This window comes from Aotus nancymaae, unplaced genomic scaffold, assembly GCF_030222135.1.
Source record: "Aotus nancymaae isolate 86718 unplaced genomic scaffold, 86718_ANA_hifiasm-v0.15.2.pri h1tg000049l, whole genome shotgun sequence".
Lineage (NCBI taxonomy): Eukaryota > Metazoa > Chordata > Mammalia > Primates > Aotidae > Aotus > Aotus nancymaae.
In genome coordinates, this window is record NW_026988463.1 from 3,710,298 (window position 1) to 3,733,510 (window position 23,213).

General features: G+C 44.2%; 1 protein-coding gene across 2 annotated transcripts in view; it reads right to left on the minus strand.

The window, feature by feature from the left end:
* Positions 1-23,213, minus strand: part of CREBBP (CREB binding protein) — a 156,421-nt gene that overhangs the window by 50,150 nt on the left and 83,058 nt on the right. For both annotated transcript variants that reach the window (XM_021667261.2, XM_012441866.3), the window contains exons 4-11: positions 19,175-19,415; positions 17,777-17,890; positions 8,241-8,483; positions 6,783-6,885; positions 6,310-6,456; positions 3,654-3,771; positions 2,976-3,147; positions 2,275-2,319 (exon numbers count right to left, since the gene is read on the minus strand). In XM_021667261.2, the coding sequence (XP_021522936.2) occupies positions 2,275-2,319; positions 2,976-3,147; positions 3,654-3,771; positions 6,310-6,456; positions 6,783-6,885; positions 8,241-8,483; positions 17,777-17,890; positions 19,175-19,415 (1,183 nt within the window). The remainder of the gene's footprint in view (positions 1-2,274; positions 2,320-2,975; positions 3,148-3,653; positions 3,772-6,309; positions 6,457-6,782; positions 6,886-8,240; positions 8,484-17,776; positions 17,891-19,174; positions 19,416-23,213) is intronic.

Sequence of the window (23,213 nt, forward strand, 5' to 3'; positions counted from 1 at the left end):
GACCAGGGCAAGATTCTGTGCACACCCAAACCTAATGCCTCAGAAGCAGCTGGTGTGCATCATCCCAGACTTCCTAGTTCCTTGCTGGGTTTACATTCATTGTTAGAATCTGTGCTAAGAGTCCAAACATTGTTTTAATTTTGCAAGCACTTTAAGCATTAAGTGCCCAAGAGTCAGCTATCCTCAACCCCAGCCTCCTGTAGTTTACAGAAACACTGCGTCACTAAAAGAGATTTCACAGCCAGTAAGTTTCTCCAGAGTATGGTGTCTAGCTCCTTCCAATTTCCAACAATACTCTGTAAACTCTGAGATTTAAAGAAGCACCAGTTTCAAGTTAAGTCTTGGGACCAATACTAGAATCTGACAGAACCCTTGAGAGAATTTCCGGGAATCGTTGCCTTAGCACTGCTGTAGCCATGAGAAGGCTCAAAGGATGACTCTCATGGAGCACTACCTTTAACGATTACCTAGAAATACTACCCTCAAATAACCAAGTGCCGATATAGACCAGACTTTACAGGGAGTGTGTAATGTAAGTTTCCCCTCTCTTGAGAATTTTATAAAAGAAAAAGAATTACTAAGAAATAGCACTTAAAGAAATCTGTATTTACCCAGATGTGCTGGCAGGGAGGTTGCTAAGTGCTTAACTAGAAAACATCTATTCCAATATTCTGCTGTTCAATAGCAGGCTCATCACATCCCACACCAGTAACATCTTCCTATCCAGACTGAAGCCCTGGACCAATCCCCAATACAGAATCCAGTCACTTTCCTAAGGCTCAATTTCTCTGACTCCTTCATTTCTTTCTTCTTCTTCTTCTTTTTTTTTTTTTTTTGAGACAGAGTCTCGCTCTGTCGCCTAGGCTGGAGTGCAGTGGTGCGATCTTGGCTCACTGCAAGCTCTGCCTCCTGGGTTTAAGCGATTCTCCTGCCTCAGCCTCTTGAGTAGCTGGGACTACAGGAATGTGCTGCCATGCCCAGCTAATTATTGTATTTTTAGTAGAGACGGGGTTTCACCATGTTGGCCAGGCTGGTCTCAAACTCCTGACCCTGTGACCCACCGCCTTGGCCTCCCAAAGTGCTGGAATTACAGGCATTAGCCACCGTGCCTGGCCTTTTTTTTTTTTTTGAGATGCAGTTTCGCTCTTGTTGCCCAGGCTGGAGTACAGTGGTACAATCTTGACTCACTGCAGCCTCTGCCTTCTGAGTTCAAGTAATTCTCCTACCTCAGCCTCCCAAGTAGCTGAGATTACAGGCGTGCACCACCACACCTGGCTAATTTTTGTATTTTTAGTAGAGACAGGATTTCATTATGTTGGCTAGGCTGGTCTCAAACTCCTGACCTGAAGTGATCCTCCCGCCTCGGCCTCCCAAAGTGCTAGGATTATAGGTGTGAGCCACCACGCCTGGCCAGACTCCTTAATTTCTTTCACCCTTCAAATCTAGTCCATCAAAACAAGTCCCTGATAAGTTTTTTTCTATAATATCAGCTATCTACCATGTCTTTTCCAGGATCCAATATGGATAAAACTTCTAAAATGATCTCTTCTTCCCTCCCTCCCAAACTACTCTGCCAAAGCAAAGCTTCCTTCCTCAGCGTCTTCTGGATAATGTCACCACCTTATTTCACAACCTGGAAAAATATCCTCCCGCTTGGGTCTCAATGGTCAAGAGCCACAAGGTTTTCAAATGCTCCCTACCTCAAAAGAAAAATCGCTGTTTCAACCAACAAAAAACCATAGGCTCCCTACTTAAGAACCTTTCAAGGTTGCTGAGACAGCTGCTGCCACCCCAACTTGGTGCAGGACCTGTGTGTACACACTCTCCAGAAGTTGACATTCAGCCAGCTGGGCTTAAGCCCTAGGACCAGGAGCAGCCCCTGCTGTCACCACCTCACCATCTACAAGTGCTCAGCAGTGTACGACTGGCTTGCACGCTTCTCCTTCTCAGCATTCAGAAGGACTTCCTCCCCGCATCTAGAGTGCTTCTTTCTCAGACTCTTCCAGAATAATGTACCAAACCCACTCTACCATCCATTAAAAAAATAAAAAGCTAAATACTACTTCTGATCTCTTGGAAGATCTTTCCTATAATCTCCAAACTCTACACTATAGAAAGATGCATACTACCTGCAGAACTGAATTCTGACCATCAGCAAAAAAGAAATGGAAAGAATAAAGAGTTAGAAAGAAATACACAGGGGAAGAGGGAAAAAAAAACAGTAAAAGTTATAGCCGTTGAATGTTAATATGATCCACAGCAAATAGTTAATACCTTGAGAAACTTGCATGCGATTCACTGGAAGGGGTAGGGGTCCATCTATGGTGGCAAAAAAACAAAAACAAAACACCCTAGTTATTTAATATAATCCTTGATTCAGGAATAGGAAATTTCTTTTTCTTTGAGATGGAGTCTTGCTCTGTTGCCCAGGCTGGAATGCAATGGTATGATCTCGGCTCACAGCAAGCTCTGCTTCCCAGGTTCAAGTGATTCTTCTGCCTCAGGCTCATGAGTAACTGGGACTACAGGCATGCACCACAAAGCCCGGAGAATTTTTGTATTTTTTAGTAGAGATGGGGTTTCACCGTATTGGCCAGGCTGGTCTCGAACGCCTGACCTCGTGAACCACCCGCCTCGGCCTCCCAAAGTGCTGGGATTATAGGCATGAGCCACTGCGCCCAGCCGGGAATAGGAAATTTCTAATTAGGACTTCAAACTTAAAAGAGAAAAACAGCCAACAAATCCAAAAACACTTGTGTTCCGATGCCAGCACACCCTTTAAAGGGCCTTCCTAAGAGACAAACTCAGAGTCCCAACATGGCCTGAGGCAGGTGGTCAGGGCCACTGCCACATCAACAGCTTCTATAGGTCACACATCAAAGACTCTAATCCTCTATTCTTAGAAATACACCCCAAACATGAAGGAAAACCAAGAAAATAGGCCAAGGATTGGCAGAAGGAAATGAAATCCTTACTTGGGGGTCTCACAGGTTGTGCCTGTGGAATCACAGGGGGCTGAGCCCCTGGGGCTGGTAAGGCTGGCTGGTTCCCCAAGATGCCTTGTTTATGTAAACGTGACCTCCGTTTTTCTTCTAGTTCTTTTTGTATCTTGTAGATTTTCTCTGCTAGTAAGTGATAATATTCATCCTAAAAAACAATCATATTCAATATGAAGCAGTTAAAACTGTAAAAAGCAATGGAATGATCTGTGTTGTAGGTTCTAACTAATGAACTTCTTCACTGAGTACACTGGCAAAAGTATGCAAATACCTGATGCACCAGAAGCCCACACTCTTGCTCAATTCCCAATGACTTTATAGGACATGTTAAATAGTAGGTACTAAATACATGTTCCATTTCACTCAAATCAACTTCTTGAATATTCACTGATGCTAGCAATAATATACCACCACCTAATATGAAAAATATATCCCATGGACATAATGTAAATTGACATACTCCATGTACCAATGTAGCTAACTAAGAGAGTTGTGCAGGAAATTTGTGTCTTATCTGGGAAGTCTCCTTGGCCATTGGCCTCATGTCTCTCCCAACTACACAGATTCCACTGTTTCCAGATAACAAACCAGACAAATGTATTGCTGTCTACTACAGATGCAGTAGAGGCCAGAGCACAGTGAGCAGCTACCTACCCTGCTGTTGGCAGACTCATACATGTCCCCTTCCACTTTCTTAGCATAGGCTACCAGGTTTTCCATGCGGCGATCCTTTAGAGCTGCGGGATCGGGTGTTGGGAAGATGGCTTGGACTCTGAAAGGATAACACATCTATCAAACTACTTCCTTTTTTTTTTTTTTTTTTTTTTTTTGAGACGGAGTTTCGCTCTTGTTACCCAGGATGGAGTGCAATGGTGCGATCTCGGCTCACCGCAACCTCCGCCTCCTGGGTTCAGGCAATTCTCCTGCCTCAACCTCCCAACTAGCTGGGACTGCAGGCATGCGCCATCACACCCGGCTAACTTCTTTTGTATTTTAGTAGAGACAGGGTTTCATCGTGTTGCCCAGGATGGCCCTGAACTCCTATGCAAGGCAATCCGCCTGCCTCGGCTTCCCAAAGTGCTAGGATTATAGGTGTGGGCCACTATCAAATTATTTTCTTTCTTCTTTTTCTAAAAAAAGGCATCTCAGCCGGGCACAATGGCTCATGCTTGTAATCCCAGCACTTTGGGAGGTCGAGGCAGGCAAATCACCTGAGGTCAGGAGTTTGAGACCAGCCTGGCCAACGTGGTGAAATCCTGTCTGTACTAAAAATACAAAAATTAGCTGGGCATGGTGGCGGGTGACTGTAATCCTAGCTACTTGGGAGGCTGGGGCAGGAGAATCACTTGAACCCAAGAGGCAGAAGTTATAGTGAGCTGAGATCACACCATTGCACTCCAGCCCTGAATAACAGAGAGACAGTCCAGCTTAAAAGACATGGGGTCTTGCTATGTTGCCCAGGCTGGAGTACAGTGGCATGATCATAGCTTACTGCAGCTTTGAACTCCTGGGCTCAAGTGATCCTTCCACCTCAGCCTCCCAAGTAAGCTGGGAGGTACAGGTGCACACCACCATGCTCAGTTAATTTTTTTTTTTTTTTTTTTTTTGAGAGGGAGTTTCGCTCTTGATACCCAGGCTGGAGTGCAATGGCGCGATCTCGGCTCACCGCAACCTCCGCCTCCTGGGTTCAGGCAATTCTCCTGCCTCAGCCTCCTGAGTAGCTGGGATTACAGACACGCGCCACCGTGCCCAGCTAATTTTTTGTATTAGTAGAGATGGGGTTTCACCATGTTGACCAGGATGGTCTCGATCTCTTGACCTCGTGATCCACCCGCCTCGGCCTCCCAAAGTGCTGGGATTACAGGCTTGAGCCACCGTGCCCGGTCGCTCAGTTAATTTTTAAGTTTTCTGTAGAGAAAGAGTTTTACTGTGTTGCCCCGGCTGGCCTGAACCTGGGCTCCAGCAATCCTCCCGCTCCGGGCTCCCAAAGCACTGGGATTACAGGTGGGGGCTGCTGCACTTGGCCTGAAGCTACTTCCAGTGCGATCAAATGAGCACTACAAAACCAGGATTATCTATCTCTGGTGGCAATACAGTATGGAGAGAAACGCCAAGCCTCTCTTGCCTAGCATATCAATACATGAAAGAAGTAACTCCCTGGAGACAATCCAGACCTATCAACTTATCTACACATCAAACCTATCAATATTTTGCTATTAACAAGTATGTGCTGGGTCATTTCCAGAATAATACGATTTCAAAGCTCTGATTTCTAAACTACCTATTACCAAAAAAAAAAATTTGATCAAAATAAGGAAGGGAAAAAACTCGAAGGGAATGTAAATCTAGTTCATTTTAAGTAATTAGCTCAAGAAAGTTAGGCCTGGTATCACCACACTTCATACCACCCAGTACTTTGGGAGGCTAAGGTGAGAGGATTAGTTGAGGCCAGGAGTTTGAGAGCACCCTGGGCAACATGGTAAGACTCCATCTCTCTCTCTACAAACAAACAAACAAACAAACAAATAGGAAGGGCTCGGAGGCTCACGGCTGTAATCCAAGCACTTTGGGATGCTGAGGCGGGCAGATCACTTGAGGTCAGGAGTTTGAGACCAGCCTGACCAACATGATGAAACCCTATCTCTACTAAAAATACAAAAACTAGCTGGGGGTGGTGGCGCATGCCTGTAATCCCAGCTACTTGGGAGGCTGAGGCAGGAGAACTACTTAAATCTGGGAGGCGGAGGTTGTAGAGAGCCGTTATCGTGCCACTGCACTCCAGTCTGGGTGACAGAGTGAGACTCCATCTCAAAAAAAAAAAAAAGAAAAAAAAGAAAAGAAAAGTTAATTATTAACTTTCTGTTATGTTAACTAACTGTAAGGTGAGAGTGACATGCCATCTATACTCTAAATTTATCTAACTCTGAGGGATCTCCACAACTAGAATCTGAAACTACAAAATAAGATGAAGCTTTTGAGCTAACCCCAGCCCTCTCATGCAGCCCAAAGTGCATAGGCACATAAGACCAGGCTGCATAGAGGATCTTTGTCTCCATGATAGGGGCTGCAACTCAGTGCCCCTCAGCAGTACAGAGCCACCCATGCTCTCTTTGACAGCCCCGCTCACCAAGGACATAGAGTGTGGGAATCTCTGGCCTGCCCAGGGCTGCCAGAGCTCTACCAGCAGTGGGAGTGGCTCCCTAAATAAGCACATGGCTCATACAGCCTAGGAGGGTACTGTCATCTGGTAGCCAATGGGCAACACAGGAACAAAATCAGACATCTATGAAACTGCAAACCTGTTACGTACAGTTTATGCACTAGATGGCTCCGCAGGTCCTGAGTGACATGTTCATGCCAGCCTTTCCTTACACCAGTGCTGGAAGGAGGAGCTGCTGTTGGTATAGTGCTGAGGGTTCCAATGTTACCAGAGTTGGAGCCATCGTTCATCAAGGGGCTAGGGAGGAAACAAGGACACTTCATCCATCTACTGAAGGGACTAAAACACACTTGGTCTAATAAGGTTCTTCTACCACCATATGTGACTTTTAAAAAATTCAAGTAAGGAGAGCCAAGTGATGTATATACAATGAAAGTTAAACTATGTTTAATCTATTACCTGTTCTACATTTATACTTAAAGAAAAAAAGAAAAACAGCATTCACCCCTCACCACCCCATTTAAACTATTTTCTCTACCGCATATTTAGAATGAATCAGTTTTGTGTGGTTCTCGGTCCACACTTCCGTTGGACTGCCACTCAGAACTGAAACACGATCTTACTTTGCGGCCCCCAGGGAAGTTGGAAGAGCGGATTCTGAAATCAAGTTTGGGGGCTGCTGATCTGTTGTTATTCCTCCGGCTGGAATGGTCATTGGGTTATTTCCTTTAAAGACAGAAAGAAAACAAATCAATCAACTCTTAAAATTTTAATATACACTTCGAAGTTTTGATGACAGATAACCAACAGGTCACTATATAAACAATTGGTGATTATTTAAATAAGTGATTCTGATCAGTTATAATAAGCACAAAGGCAGGAACTCTGAGTGTCATATTTTCAATAATGGTAACCAACGTGCACAAATAATCAGACACTTCCCCCCTCTACTTTGTAACCAAAGTAGAACCACTAGGTTAGCTGGTATCTAGTGACCCATATGCAGCCTCCGACTTTCATTCTGTTTCATGAATATCACTCCTAAGTGACTCAGCGGCCCTGACACATGCCTCTGTTTTTATCCCCAATATGAGACAATAAAATCATAGAAATTAAGCTCAGGAAAAAAATATCGAGGTCAATTTGTCTACAATCTTCATATTAAAATAAAGGAAAGCTGAGATTCAAAAGGCTAAGCTTGTGCCAAATTATACTATCAACAGGAGAGGAATTATATTAAGACTTTGGTCTCAGGATTCTAACCCAGTCTCCTGGCCAGTATTAATTAGATACTCATTAGGGCAGTTGTTTTCCAAAAAGCAACAAATAAAATGACTTTAACTGGGCATATTTTAAAGTGTAATCTTTAAGAGTAAAATACTTACTCTATTAGGAAAAGAACAAAACTAGCACAACTAGTTAACCAGACTTGACTTCACAAACATCACTACTTAGCTTAAGCCAAAATGTAAAGGGACTGTGTACGCTTAAAGAAAAATATTAAGGAAACCATATGCAGAAATGACAAAAATCATGGTGATGTGTAAGTAAATGACTGAAGGCTGGCAAATAATGGGCTGGGGTGACAAAGGAAATACTGGTATGTCCGGAAGCCTGAGTCAAGAAAGTTCCCAGGACTCTTGTCTTTAACCTGCTCAAGTCCAGGCTGGTCACTTTCAACTGTGGGGAAGACTCTAACCAAGATGTGTGAGAAACTGCCAGACACAAGTTCTCCATCAAACAAATGACAAGAGTCAGCAGGAGGGGTCCAGTCAGCATCTTGACGTGTGAGATCTGCATTCTGAGCCACATGGCACATTCTTTATGAAAACTGTCCAGACAGAAGTGGCACAGAATGCAATAAAAACATTGCTGTATTTGCAAATGCAAATAAAAAATTCTTTTTATAAGCATGTAACATTTTCTTTGCATCAGACACTTCAGCTTTTTCCTGGAAGATTTTTATTTCAATCATTGTAGTAAAAAACAAAACCAACAGAAAACTGCCTTGGGTTCCATCACTCCATTTCCTTCGGTACATTTGGACAAGTAAGAACGAAGTTGAGAGTTCTTTCACCTACCCAGGGGGTTGAGAGTCCTCATCTGCTGGTGGGTTTGAGGCTGTGCTGGTTGCTGGCCAGGAACCTGAGGCTGCAGCTGCGTCTGGGGCTGGTTCATGTAGGGGAGTCCGAGAGCAGCATAGGCTCGCTGCATGGAGCTGGGGTCTATGGGATTTGGGTTACTTAAAGAAGTGGCATTCTGTTGCCCTGTGCCAACAGAACCAATTGTGTTTTGAATCCCACTAGCCGGAGACCCCAGGATGGCTATAACAACAAAGAGACAGACAAACAAGAAAGGTTAGCAAAAGGAAGAAACCCACAAATGATTTAAAAACTTTTGAGAAGCAAATACATTTTACCAAAAGACTATACGTGAATATCATAAAGCCATGAAACAAGGCTAGGGAGAAAGGAGCTGTATTGAAGGAAATTCTCATTTATTCTGCCTGGCAGTAAGAGAAGAACAAAAAGCTAAAGAAAAGTCAAGTTTCTATCTCAGCATGCAACAGATCATAAAATCTCACTTAAAAAAATTAGTATGCCTTAAAACCTAGAGACTCCTCAAGAAGTCAGTTCCAGGGAGGGGCAAATGTATGACAAGGGAAACGTCTGATTCTCTGGGGGCCAGCAGACACCTCTGAGATGAACAGAGGAGCACCCTCCTGCTGCTGACGCCAACCCTGTCCTTCACTGCTCACCTGCACAGGTAGAGAAGGAGCAGAGATGATACCTGGTCAGTTACTTTTGATTAATAAATCTATGATGTGCTCTTCCAAATCACATAATTGGAATTCCTTGAAACTTACACAAATAATGACAGCATGAACACAACCTTCTGAAGGGATTCATATGCAGCAGAGCACCACGCTGAGCTCTCTGGCTACATGAAGCTAATCAAGAAATACTGCACTTGACTGACTGACTGATCTGTTTGAAATTAAGTTGGAGTGAAGCTTTGCAATTCCACATGGGTCTTGTTATCCAGGGGTCGCCTCAGTACTCATGATATTCAGGAGGTGGCTCTGCCTCACGTGGCCATCATCAGTTTCTGCTACCTAGGCCCACTGCTGGCTGGCAGGGAAGCTAAGCCATCTAGTTAGCTAACCCCAGGAGACTAAAGGAAAAACTGGTGTCAACATAAGGAACTCCATCCCAAAGGGCTTCCGATGTAATAGAGAGACAACTCCAAACTTTCATCAATTTGGGGATTTCAAGGTCAATAAATCTAACTACCTACCCATCAACCTGTTTGCCTGCCCACTCATCTGTCCCAACAACCCAAATGTTGTTGTTGACTGAAATTTTATCATATGGTAGAAGTTTTATATCACAGTACTGATTCTTCTTCTTTTTTTTTTTTTTGGAGACAGAGTCTTGCTCTGTCACCAGGCGCCATGCTGGAGTGCAGTGGTGCGATCTCAGCTCACTGCAACCTCCACCTCCCAGGTTCAAGTAATTCTCCTGCCTCAGCCTCCTGAGTAGCCGAGACTACAGGCGCGCGCCACCACGCCCAGCTAATTTTTGTAGTTTTAGTAGAGAAGGGGTTTCACCATGTTGGCCAGGATGGTCTCGATCTCTTGACCTTGTGATCCACCTGCCTCGGCCTCCCAAAGTGCTAGGATTACAGGTTTGAGCCACTGCACCCGGCCTGATTCTTATTTTTGAGTTTCTTTCTAACTTCCACAAATTTTAGAGTCATGTTAAAAACAGCAGCTTATAGTGTTGCTACTATAACACAACATTTTTGATATGTAAAACACAATCGCAAAGCCTTTCTTTCAAATTCAGACCACTATGTATAACAGTAATATTCTCACATTCAATCATCAGTGCACAAATAATAAACAACCCCAATACTTACCAGAGCAACTTAATTAAACTAAAATGTGTGAAAAAAAATTCCTCGTAATTACATATTCCATACTATTAACTTTTCTAATAAGGATATTCAGATCAACTCATTAACACTCATTAGACACAATTACACGCACCAAGAACTCATTATCATAAACGAAAAGCAACTCCCAAGGTGCGCTTTATGACAAGTGTATAGCTGAAGTAAGTCATGCACAATACCTTTAAAAGTATTATAATACTACTCCTCAAAACGTTAAACATGTGTCCACCATACTTCTGAAACCGACATCCTATATTCTGAAGAAGCACTATGGTATAAAAATGAAAGTAACAGTGGTAGGATAGTTTATTTTTCTATAACTTTGTGATATAAGGAAGAACAGGGCTACATTACATTTAACACACATGGTAATGAACTGTGGAGAGGAACTTAAAAGAAACAAAGTATACAGCCTTCCATTTCCGGGTGAATGCTTTATTGACGTCTTCCTACATTTCCCTTTTCTCCACACTTCCCCAAGTGCCATCCATTTAGCTAAAATGCCCCACCTTACAGTGAATGCCCCTGCTAAGCCCACAGCCATTTACAGGGCAGCCAATGCCTCTTACTCACACAGGCCTCCCATCCAAGCTGCTGACATGGTCACTGCATTTTGTATTAAAAGCATTCATTTTCTAAATGTAAGTATTATATTTTTATCTTAAAGGGAAATATATCTATGAGAAGTAAGCATTTGGAACTCACCATTTCTAAAATTCAGAAGCAAGGGAAATAATTTGCAAACAAATAAAGAAGGTCTCTGCCATTTAAACATGGCTGAATTTGAAGTTGAAATGATGCTATTAGATGAAATGATACAATACTAAAGGGTAAGGGAGCTCAGGCAATCACTGTGGGGCTGATGGATGACTGAAAGGGGAGTCCTTATGTACAAGCAACCATCAACTGTACTGCAACCTCAACGTGCTCCGAGTGCTCCATGGTGGTACTCCCAATCCCTCTCTGAATTTCAACAGTGCCTCCTGTGTCCCTGCTTGTCCTCAGACACTGTCCCTTCATGTACTCACTCACCCACATGACAGACTCAGTGAGTACATTCTGCCAGGCTCCCAAATATGATGTGGACATAAGTTTCTGCATTCTCTGAGCCTAGAATCTGTTGGAAGGGACAACAGATTAATCTAATAATCACCTAATGCACCCAAACTGCATCTTGGAACCCTTGGGCAGAGAAAATCAGGCTCATCTCATCTTCCCTATGCATCCCTGAAAGGTGGGATTAAGGTGACACTCAACTTTTGCTCTTCACCACCTGCCACCTGCCACCTGGGCCATGTGACTTGCTGTGCAGAGTCCAGGGGATGTGCCAGGTATAGCGCAGCAGCCAGCATACCGTGGGCCCTCCCAGCACAGTCCATAAAGCGCCTCAGAACTGAAGAGAAATGCATAGAGAGCTACAGACAGCATTGCTCCATCTACCTGGCATTCCAAAGAATGAGGTTTCTATATTTATCCTTTCCACATTATTGCTGCCAACCTCTTCCAGTGTCAAGGCCGTGTGCTTATCTGGCCATTTTTACATCTTTTTTCCTTACTAGAGCATAAAGCTCTAACCTTTAGGAAGCCACAACACACCTGTAGTGCACTAACACACAGGCTGGATTCTTCTCCTGGGCCCATCAGGTGATACGCCTGTCTCAGATATTTATCTCTTTAAAGCACCGCAACATCCCCTAGCCTCACCACCCTTCTGAGGTAAGCTGAAGAAGAAGCCTATGACCTATGAACAAAAGGCCAAGATTTATAGCAGGCACTCTTTCTGGGACTCACCTGCCATTCTTCACGCACAAAGAATGTTCCACTAAGAAGCCAGGCGCAGTGGCTCACACCTATAATCCCAGCACTTTGGGAGGCCAAGGCAGGTGGATCAATTGAGGTCAGAGGTTTGAGACCGGCCTAGCTAACTTGGTGAAACCCCATCTCTATCAAAAATACAAAAATTAGCTGGGCGTAGTAGTAAGCACCTGTAATCCCAGCTACTCGGGAGGTTGAGGCAGGAGAATCACTTGCACCCAGGAGGCAGAGGTTGCAATGAGCTGAGATTGCACCACTCCACTCCAGCCTGGGTGACAGAAAGACTCAGTCAAAAAAAAAAAAAAAAAAGAATAAATAATGTTCCACTAAGAGGTTAAGAGGTTCCCTGTACAGTCTATGCTGCTGATGCAAAGTATTCAGTTACCCCGACAACTTCAGCTCTCAATCATTCTCAATAAAACTGAACTCCATTTGGAAATTCAGTGAAAATGAACATGAATTAAATGTGTAAGCTTTGTCAGGATGGGGGGAGACACACCATGAAGCAAAGCAGAAGCTGCTAGAGCTGAATCTACAGCAGCATGAGAGTGAGCCACATGTCACCCAAGGCAGGCCAGAAACTGCTAGTGGGAGGCGAAACGTGTATGGGGAGGGCCAGCTGTGGGGCTTGAGTCCGCCTGGTTTCGGTATACTTGGGGGATCCTGGAACCAGTTTCCTGAGGATACCAAGAGACATTTAGATTTCTACTAAAAAAGCAATGCTAGTATTTATTCAGGTGGCTCATACCTATAATCCCAGGACTTTGGGAAGTAGAGGTGGAGGAATCACCTGAGGTCAGGAGTTCCAGACCAAGCTTGGCAAACATGGGGAATCCCTATCTCTGCTAAAAATACAAAAATTAGCCAGGCGTTGTGGCGTGTGCCTGTAATCCCAGCTATTCGGGAGGCTGAAGCGGGAATCACTTGAACTAGGGAGGCAGAGGTTGCAGTGAGCCGAGATCACGCCACTGCACTCCAGCTTAGGCAACAGAGTAAGACTATGTCTCAAAAAAAAAAATTTACTCAGACCTGCAGACATCTCTATAAAGTTGCTGGTGGTACCACCATACCTCACGGGTATTGTGTGGACCAGGACCTACTTCCCACCTGGCACCTTCCTATGCACAGCGTGGGGCATGACAATGAAGAGAAGCACTGAGGGGGACCCAGGCACCGCCAGCCTGGTGACCCAGCCTCCCATCAGATGCAGCCACAAGTCCTCAAGCAAAAGGCTTTCTTCAGAAGCCAAGTGACACTGGCTCAGCGACACTGCTCCTTGCTAGCAAGGAGCAAAGCTGTTCAGATGAAACACATCACCAACGACCCTTTGGTGCTTAAGTCTGGGTCAATCAAGCACGCCATTCTCTCTACAGCCTTCAGATTCTACTCCCTACTGTTCCCCATTCCACCAGTTTGTCACAACAGGTGAAAATCTCTGAAGGGTCCTCAAGTAGAACAAAGGGGCTGCTCCACACACACTCACGGGGCACCTGATGGGCTAGTAAATGAGTGGCAGTTTGAAGGAGGGAGATCTTGACTCCATTTAATGAAAGGAGGTGTTTTTTTGTTTTGTTTTGTATTGTTTTTTGTTTTTGAGAAGGAGTCTTGCTCTGTCGCCCAAGCTGGTGTGCAGTGGCAAGATCTCAGCTCACTGCAACCTCTGCCTCCTGGGTTCAAGCAATTCTCCTGCTTCAGCCTCCCGAGGAGCAGGGATTACAGGTGCCCACCGCCATGCCCAGCTAATTATTTGTATTTTAGTAGAGAAGGGGTTTTACTGTGTTGGCCAGGCTGGTCTTGAACCTGAGCTTAGGCAATCTGCCCACCTTGGCCTCCCAAAGTGTTAGGGTTACAGACATGAGCCACTGCATCCGGTCGAAAGGAGGAGGTGTTTAAAACAATCTGTGGCACCTATAGATGGAACATGTTGCCGGGTCAAGCAGTGGGCACTGCACTCATTGGAGATACCCGGCAGCAGCTGGGGCCATGGCTGAAGCACCCAGGGCAGTGCGTGGAACAGGCTGGCTCTGGGGCTGACAGTGTAACCTTGCTTTAACAGTCCCTGTGGGACTCTGGGTTGGAAAACCCATGGTCTCCCTCAGAGAATGACTCAAACCCTGTCACCAGCTCTGGCCCAGACACCTGGCCTTTCAAGGCATCCAGAACAGCGCATCTCAGATTTTAATGTGCATACCAATCACCTGGAAATTTTATAAAAACACAGGTTTTAACACAGGAGGTCTGAAATGGGGCTCTAATTTCTTTATTGCTTACAAGCAACCCGGGAGCGCCTGTACGGTTTGCACGAGGCCTACACTTTGAGCAGCAAGAACTTCACCAGTGAGGCAACATGAGCTCCACGACCCATGACCACAACCTGGTCACAGGTCCCACAGCCCAGTCCTCATTCCACTCTGTGCACCGGAATTTATTGGAGGTCAGATGGCAGGACTGAATTAAGATATATATCTTGGAGAGTCCTAATATTCAACAAAAATTGAACACTGCTGTAAAGGATGGTTAGCTCGAGATCAGTGATTACAGAATCTTTAAAAAACAATTCAAGGCAAAATCTAATGAGGCCAGACGCAGTGGCTCAAGCCTGTAATCCCAGAACTTTGGTAGGCCAAGGGGGGAAGACTGCTTGATCTCATTAGTTCAAGACCAGCCTGGGCAACATGGTGAAACCCCATCGCTACAAAACACACACACACACACAAAAATTAGCCAGGCATGGTGGCAGATGCCTGTAGTCCCAGTTACTCAGGAGGTTGGAGTGGGATGACTGCTTGAGCCCGAGAGGTTGAGGCAGCAGTGAGACGTGGCTATGCCACTGCATTCCAGCCTGGATGACAGAGCGAGACTCAGTCTCAAAACAAACCTAACAAAAACTCAACACAGGCCAAAAAGGTAATCAATGGTCTGGGCTTCATTTCAAAGAATGTCAGATTAGCTCCACAGGTGATTCTGGAAGGTTCTCTCAGTAAAGACATCAATCACAGAAGTTAGAGAGCAGAATGTGTGCTGACCAAGGAAGTGTGCCATCAGGTAAGATCAGCGCTGGCCTATGGGAAACAATACCTAAAAAGCAGAGTCCTGGGGCCCCGAAGGAGGTCTCCACAGAGCGAGCACAGGTGGGTCTCGGCAGAGTCCCTGTGGCTTCCAGGAGCTCACCACAGTCCACCTCGCTTGCACAGGAACCCCAGTCCAGTCAAATGCAAGCCCTCACAGGCTATGTACTATGTGGACACCGTCCCCACTGTCTGAAATGTTCTTTCTTTGTTATTTTGTTTGCACTGTGCTCCATCAAGTCCTACCTTTCTCTATAGTCAGGTGCACTCCAATTCTCCTAAAAAAAATTCCGACTGCACTGACTCATCTCTATCTCAGTCCTTTGAGGGAGGTCACCCTTCCGTTATTTTAAACATATATATCATCTTCAAAGCCCAATCTTAAGCCATGGTAGGGTCAGATTCACACTTTCCTCTCTGGGTTCCTAACTCAAGAGCTCACACACAATAAGCATCATTTGATTTGGGGGGAAGAGGAAAAAAAGGAAAATTTACAGAAAGGATACGGCCGAAACCTTGTCACTCACATTTTTATAAAAAGCTACCAAAATTTTGTAGCAAGTTAATCTAAATCTTCCTTGTGACTTTATAAAATCGGCCTGGTAATATCTTGCATTATGACTAGTAGAAAACCTGTGGTTTACCACTTGAGAGAGCATGCATGGAATCAATTTTCACAACACTCAGGCAGTTATAAGGATGGTTTAAAAAAAAAAAACCACATACTTCTTTTTTCTTTTAAAACAAAAACCACGTAAGTGTTTCTTAAAAAGAGAAATCACAAAACTATAACTGTCACGGTAGTATGTACCAGAAACAAAAGATCCCCCAAAAACCACACCCCCAAATTAAAAGTTAAGAATAAAATTCTAGCTCATTATTCATGGAATAATGTATAACTACAAACTTGAAAACAAGTATCTTGGCACTTAAAGAGCCTATTACTGAAATGTGTCCTAAAAGACAAGAAATTTAGCCATCACAATATACTAAAGAAAAAAGTTGGGAGGAAAAACAGACTGTATTCCATTAGAACTACTGTCCCAACTATCTGATCCTAGAAGACCCAGGATTCTAGAATGTCGCTTTATATGAGATATCCAGGGAAATTGTTTACTAATTCAAATTTTGGTCAATCAAAGAATAATTTAACTTTTTTTTTTTTTTTTTTTTTGAGATGGAGTTTCAACCTTGTTGCCCAGGCTGGAGTACAATGGGGTGATCTTGACTCACTGCAACCTCTGCCTCCTGGGTTCAAGTGATTCTCCGGCATCAGCCTCCCGAGCAGCTGGGATTATAGGCATGCGCCACTATGTCTGGCTAATTTTGTATTTTTAGTAGAGACAGGGTTTCACCATGTTGGTCAGGCTGGTCTTGAACTCCCGACCTCAGGTGACCCGCCCACCTTGGCTTCCAGAGTGCTGGGATTACAGGTGTGAGCCACTGCGCCTGGCCAGGAAACTGGCTTTTAAAGGAAACTCATTGTGGCTCCTCTGTAGGGAGGTAGATAACAGGCCCCATCACCACAGCATTTCTCTTCCCTGTGATAGGGATATCCTGCTTTAAATGAAGCAGGGTCAGCATCAGCTCACTGCCCACTCCCTTGCTACCAGAGGGAGGTGGGCTGGACAGATTCAAAGGAAAACCACGGGTGCTGTCACTGGCACGCCATTCCACGGTACTCTTAGGAACAAAGTGCTTTTTCCATCTTTCCCTGGGCCACTCAGAAACAACCAGAAAGAAAACCAGCACATGTTCTCCAGGCAGCTGCGGGGTCTTGAGGAAGGATGATCAAGAAGAATGAGAGGAACGAACACGTAAAACACAAAACAGGGAGAGTGGCAAGATGGCACAGACGAGATGGAGGAAGATGAGGAAGACTGTGTTGTGCTAGAAAAGTCACTAAGGCGGCAGCTCCAGCCATGAGGGAACAGGAGATCGAAGGGCACTTCCTAGCTGTCCAAAACTGAAGGACACACCAAAAGACCACGTTTTTACCTCTAAAATGAGAGGAAAAGGGTTTAAAAACAAGGAAGGTTCATCCTTCTTATTGCCTGAAGCCTACAACAGCAGGGAGTTCCAGAGACCCACTCAGGCCTCCCAAGGAGCAGGGATTGCTACGTCAGCTGAGCCAAGGGCTACAGACAACCCAGACAATGGCAAAACGACAGAGTGACCAGGATGCAGCAGCCCTACAGTAGAGGCTCTCACTTCAAAGCAGAGGGAATGGTTGGTTAGTTATATCAAGAGGTCTGGGGAATGCAGCTCCAGAGAGGGAAACCTTCACAAACATCCATGTGGGATTTTATACTGACCCAGCCTGACTGACAGAGCCTTCGAAATTTACTTCAGGATAAGGGCTTTCCAATTCCAATAGTGTCCCCTCTGTCCCCCTCCCCCAGACATCACTGCCATTACAGCGACATGGAATTTAAATCCTCACGTACTGAGTAACTGTCAGGAAATACCATGTCTTCATGTTGGCTCGCTGATCAAAGTGACTCTGCTGCTCCATGCAGCTTCAAGTGCGTGTATGCGGGGGGCAGGGAGAGGGAGAGGCAGTGAGTAAGTCAGGGTCCAACACTCTCACAGCCTTCCCGACACGGAGAGCCAACCTGCCCTCTGAGCTTGGCTGTACCTTGGGCCGCTGTCCGCCCTACCTCACCCTGCACTCCGTGGCTTATAACCCCTGCCCACTCCCTACCTACTCTCTGCATTGTCTTTAGAAACAGCTTCTATTCTCATCTCCAAGCTTCTCTGCCCCCGTGCTCACTTACTTTGTTGGTTTCGCTTGTCACTGGCATTTTTCAAAGGGAGGCAAACAGGACAGTCATGTCGTGTGCAGTTCTTCCAATGAGAGATGATTTGTCGTGAAGATGCACAATGGGCAACTATGACCAGAAAAACAACGAGATGTTATTTTTCTATCCAAATCGTCACACTTTCAATTATACCTAAATTATAATGCCAGATTCCATAAGAAAATGGTAACAAGTGTAACCATAACACAGTACAGGCAGTCCTCAACTTACAAACAGGCTGTTTTCCAAAAAGTTTGTAAGTTGACTATTGAGAAATCTAAACAAAACTTCCCCTAGAAGCAATGTTATGAAGGATGGGTGATTAAGGGCAGCCCACAAAACAAAACAAAAACTATTCAACCTGGAATACTGAACAACTGCAATGAAAGGTAGAACAAATAATAGTTCTGTGACGTCACTATTTAAAATAAAAACGTCCAATTATGTTTCAAGATGAAACCACCTAAATACTACAGTGAAGAAATACAGATAGAGAAGCAAATGAGAAGTCTGTACAGATTCCAAAAGGGACTCTGGGCACTTGGCGAAGAAGTACTCAAGAGGGTAACTGACCCTGGTTACTCCGTCTTCATCTTCTAAAGGTCTAACCTTACCCTTCCTCTGCTTCTCTGCTACAACAGAGTTACTCTGGGAACTGACAAATGTTACAGCAGGCGACAAGACCAGGGGGAGATTCCCCCACAAGGTTTATGAGCATAAAAAGAGAAGGAAAGAGAATAAAGATTAAAGGAAAGTACAGCTGTTAATAGAAAACACCTCCTTTAGTAGAAATGAGGTGTCTGAAGTAAAAGAGGAGACAGAGGGCACATGAGGTGCCTAGTTCACCACCTCCTCTGGGATGATACAGTGCACAGTTCCCCATGTCACTGCCAGTCACCCAGGACAGCTTTGCTGTCATCTGGACTTGCTTCAAGACACAGGACAGAGGAGCAAGACAGCAGGCTGCCAAGACAGATGCTGGGGTGCAGGAAGGGCGTGTGCCTGCACGTGGGTGCGCTATGTTCGCTGCCCAAAAGAAAACCACAATCTAGACATTCACAACAAAGACAGTGCTCAAGAAGTGACCAATGTCTTCCGTGAGAGGGGAAAGAGGAAAAGAACAAATACAGGGCACGGCTTCACGCAGAATTTCACAGAGTATCAGAAAACCAAATCGCCTTTGTCCTCAGCAAGTAAGACTTCCTGGGGCACCTGACTGTTGTCGTGTGGGGATCGTGAGCCCAACATGTCTTGTGACACCAAATGGAAGGCAGCACTCAGGCTGTTGGAGACTTATCAACCAGAGAGCTGCTGTACAACAAAGGCAAATTCTTCCTGACCTCTGCCACTAGGAGTTCCAAAAACAGCGCTTACCTTGGCAGGCTTTCCCAGCCTGACAGTGCGTCATGTGATTCAAAACGTTTTTCATGGTTCGACAGTGTGGGAGCGAGCAGGCCCGAACCTCTCCGTTTGCTTGCTCTCGTCTCTGACACTTATGAGCATGAAGCAGTAGAACCAGCTGCTGCTGTATCAGTTTGCGTTTTTCAGGATCTGCAGTGGGGCCCGTTGCAATTGCTTGTGTGGGTACAATTCCCACTGTTGTTTGCATCTGGGACTAAAATAAAGCATAATAATAAAAACACTTTAACCTCTCAGAGTTCCAACTCATATTCATTAATTATTTCTCAAACAAAAGCAAAAGCTGATGGATAATACTAACCACAGAGAGAAGGCTAGTGCAGTTCTCTTTAATCCACTGATGACTTTAAGAAGATCCAAAAGCACAGACATAAACCCAACTCAGCAGCAAGGCTGATTCAAGCTCACTTGTATACAATTATCATCCAAGCAAGATAATGGCTGACTCTTCACTGTGGCAACCAAAACCCAACTCACTCCACAATGCACACAACCACAGGAAAAGCTGTGTATTTTATCAGATGGACCATAGGAGATTGCCGTTTCTGTAGGTTCCAAATGGCCAAACACTGGCAATTTCATAGGGTTCAACCTAATTAAAAAGATTACCACGGCTTGACCAATTGCAATGTGCTGCAAACATTTGATGTAGCAAAAAGAATCAGAGCCACCTTTTGGATGTCATTACCACATGACCAGAAGGACAACGCCTGCAGCTTGATTTCACAGCAAACATTACCTCTCCTAAAAGACTAATGACACTTAGCCTTTTTACAACCACCCAGTTCAATGGTAAATGCACTGTCTTATGAAATGCTTTGTTTTTCATTAAAATTTCCACTCAGACAGCTGACAAATTTTAAATATTTGGTGATCTGCTAAAAATACAGAGAGTTTGCTTTCAGTTGCCTGAAATAACAAGCCAGACCAAACAAACCTTTTAACTGCAAGGAAAATGGAAAAAGGGACCCACAGAATCTTATTCTTTACAAACTACCAGCATTTTTCAGATAAATGTACTAAAAAAGACTTAGGCAATAAGAGAAGTGTTCCTAATGTGCAACAGTATCCTCCACGGTTCCAGGATTTCCAGTCTTCTAGCACTCTATTTCCAGCTTGCTTTCACAACCCTCATTACCTCCCCTAAAGTACATCACTCTGATTTGTTAAAAATGTAAGAATCAAAACTGTATATTCATGATGAGGAGAGAAAACTGTAAAAATCGTTTTTAATGAATCGAAGCTCACTTTTAAAAGGTTACAGAGTTCTCTGTTTTGGCTTTACCTTTATGAGAACTAGAAAATACGTATGTAGAAAAGCTGCATGGCTTTGCTAGGGAGCAAAACTCTCTGAAGTCTGAGAAGGACCCAAAGCAAAATCAGCATCCTGGCCGAGAAGGAGAGCACCATGAATGTACAGCTCAACTTCTAAGAGAAAATAGCCTCCTTCCCTTGTTTATTTTTTCCTGATTATAAAAGTATATATGCACACTGCAGGAAATCTGGAAAGCAAGAGAACTACTACAGAAATAATTGAAACAATTAAAATCCCATTATCCAGGAGTCCACTATTAAAGTGTTGATAGGTTTTTTTCCCCCTTCTTTTTCCTATATAGATGCATATGTATAAACCATAATCAACAGAACCTCTTATCTTGCCTGCAATGCACACATTCTGCTTAGTGTTTTTTTTTTCCAGGTTCTGCCCCATACCATTAAACTGTCTGACACGGTGGGCTGGGATGATTTGTAATAAAGGTACAGCATGTTACTCTCTATCTTTAAATTCATTTAACCAGTGTCCCGTTACGGGGCATCAACTGGAATCCCTGGCTCCTTCCTTTATTTTTTACAATTTTAACTAAAGCTTCAGTAAGCAAATAGCCCTTGAGCTGTCCCCACAAGCATGCAGTACTGGTGCTAAGTCCACTGCTCGATTGGCTTATCCCTGTGAATTGGAAGGTCCATCCAGCAATCAACAGGAATGGAGATGTGGAAGAACTGGAGAAACATGAAATGAGTCTCATTTAGGTCTCTTTTATGTTCATGAAAATTTCAAACATACAGAAAAGTGGAAAGGAAAGGATATCATTATTACACCTAAGAAAAAGAATAATCCTTCTTGGGTATCAGCTAATATCAAGTCATATTCCAATTTCCCTGGTTGCCCAAAACATTTCTTTTATAGCTGGTTTGCACAAATCAGGACCCAATGAAGGCTGACATCCTCTATCTGGTTGTTTTTAAGGTTCTTAATCTATTGTGTTCTCCCTTTTTTCACTCCTGACACTACCTTGAAGAGACCACACAGTTGTCCCCTCACTGTTTCTTAAAGTACAGAAATGTGACATACCAAAAAATTTATATAAAAAGTAGGCAAAAATTTTAGCTCTACAAGTAAGTTATAAGCAGACTGTTCTCAATTCACCAAAATTAACACATTGCTTTTGACTTGGGATTTAAGATTCTTCTTTTAATTTCAGGGACAAGGTCTTGCTATTTGCTCAGGCTGGCCTCCTGGGCTCAAGCGATCTTCCCACCTCAGCCTCCCACATACCTGGGATCACTGATGTGTGGCGGCACCCAGCTGGCTTGTATTTTTTTTTTTTTTGAAACAGGAGTCTCACTCTGTCACCCAGGCTGGAGTGCACTGGCGCCATCTCAGCTCACTGCAACCTCTGCCTTCAGGGTTCAAGTGATCTCCTGCTGCAGCCTCCCAAGTAGCTGGAATTACAAGCACCCACCACCACACCTGGCTAATTTTTGTATTTTTAGTAGAGATGGGGTTTCATCGTGTTGGCCAAGCTGGTCTCAAACTCCTGACCTCAAGTGACCAGTCTGCTTCAGCCTCACAAAGTGCTGGGATTACAGGAGTGAGCCACCACACCCAGGCTTGCGTGTATCTTTAATATTACCTTTTGCACTTACACCTGACCATATGTCGTGACAGTATGGTTGAAAACTATATGACAAATTTAAAACTTGTTCTGTTATTTGTCTACTTCTGGACGGAGGACAAATGTACAGTTTATTGTGCTCTACATATTGTTTACATGCATCTCAAAAGCCATTCTGAGGGTGAAGCTGAGTCAATGGTGGAATAGAAAATCTTTTACATCCCTGTGCCTGGCTCTCCTCATAGAATTCTGTATATTTGTCTGAGATTAGCTTAGTTTTGCAGAGTACTTATGAATACAGGGGCGCACTTAATTTCCTCCTCTCCCAGGATGGTGTTCAATGAGCCATGAGAGTTAGATGTAAACTGTAGGTGGTCCCCAAATCTGTCAGAAGCATCCTTCAGACTTTCCCAACTTCCCTGCCCAGTTCCCACAGGCAGGCAAGCACTGAGGATGGAGGGAGAGTACTTCAGAACCTCCTTTTCAAGCACGGAACAAAGCCATCGTGGTGGAAGCTGCCCCCAAAGGCAATCTACATTTTGTGTGATTTTGTTTTCCTTTTTTTTTGAGACAGAGTCTCACTCTGTCACCCAGGGAGGAGGGCAATGGCGTGATCTCGGCTCACTGCAATCTCTACCTCCCGGGTTCAAGCAATTCTCCTGCCTCAGCCTCCTGAGTAGCTGGAATTACAGGCACCACCACACCTGGCCAATATTTGTATTTTTAGTAGAGATGTGGTTTCACCACGTTGGCCAGGCTGGCCTTGAACTCCTTACCTCAGGTAATCTACCCACCTCAGCTTTCCAAGAGCGCCCGCCTGCAGTTTTGCTTTTCTAAGAGTCAAGAAAATTTTGAAAAACAGTAAAAATAAAGGAGCAATATATATTGCCAAATAGTGAAACATACTATATAAAGCTAATTTCTTTGCTTAAGTCCAGAAATAGATATACGTACATATGAAATTAGGGGACAGAAGTCCCCCCTTATCCTAAGGGGACAGGTTCCAAGAACCCTAGTGGATGCCTGAAACTTCAGATAGTACTGAATCCTGTAATACTGTATTATCTTCTATACACACACACCTATTATAAAGTTTA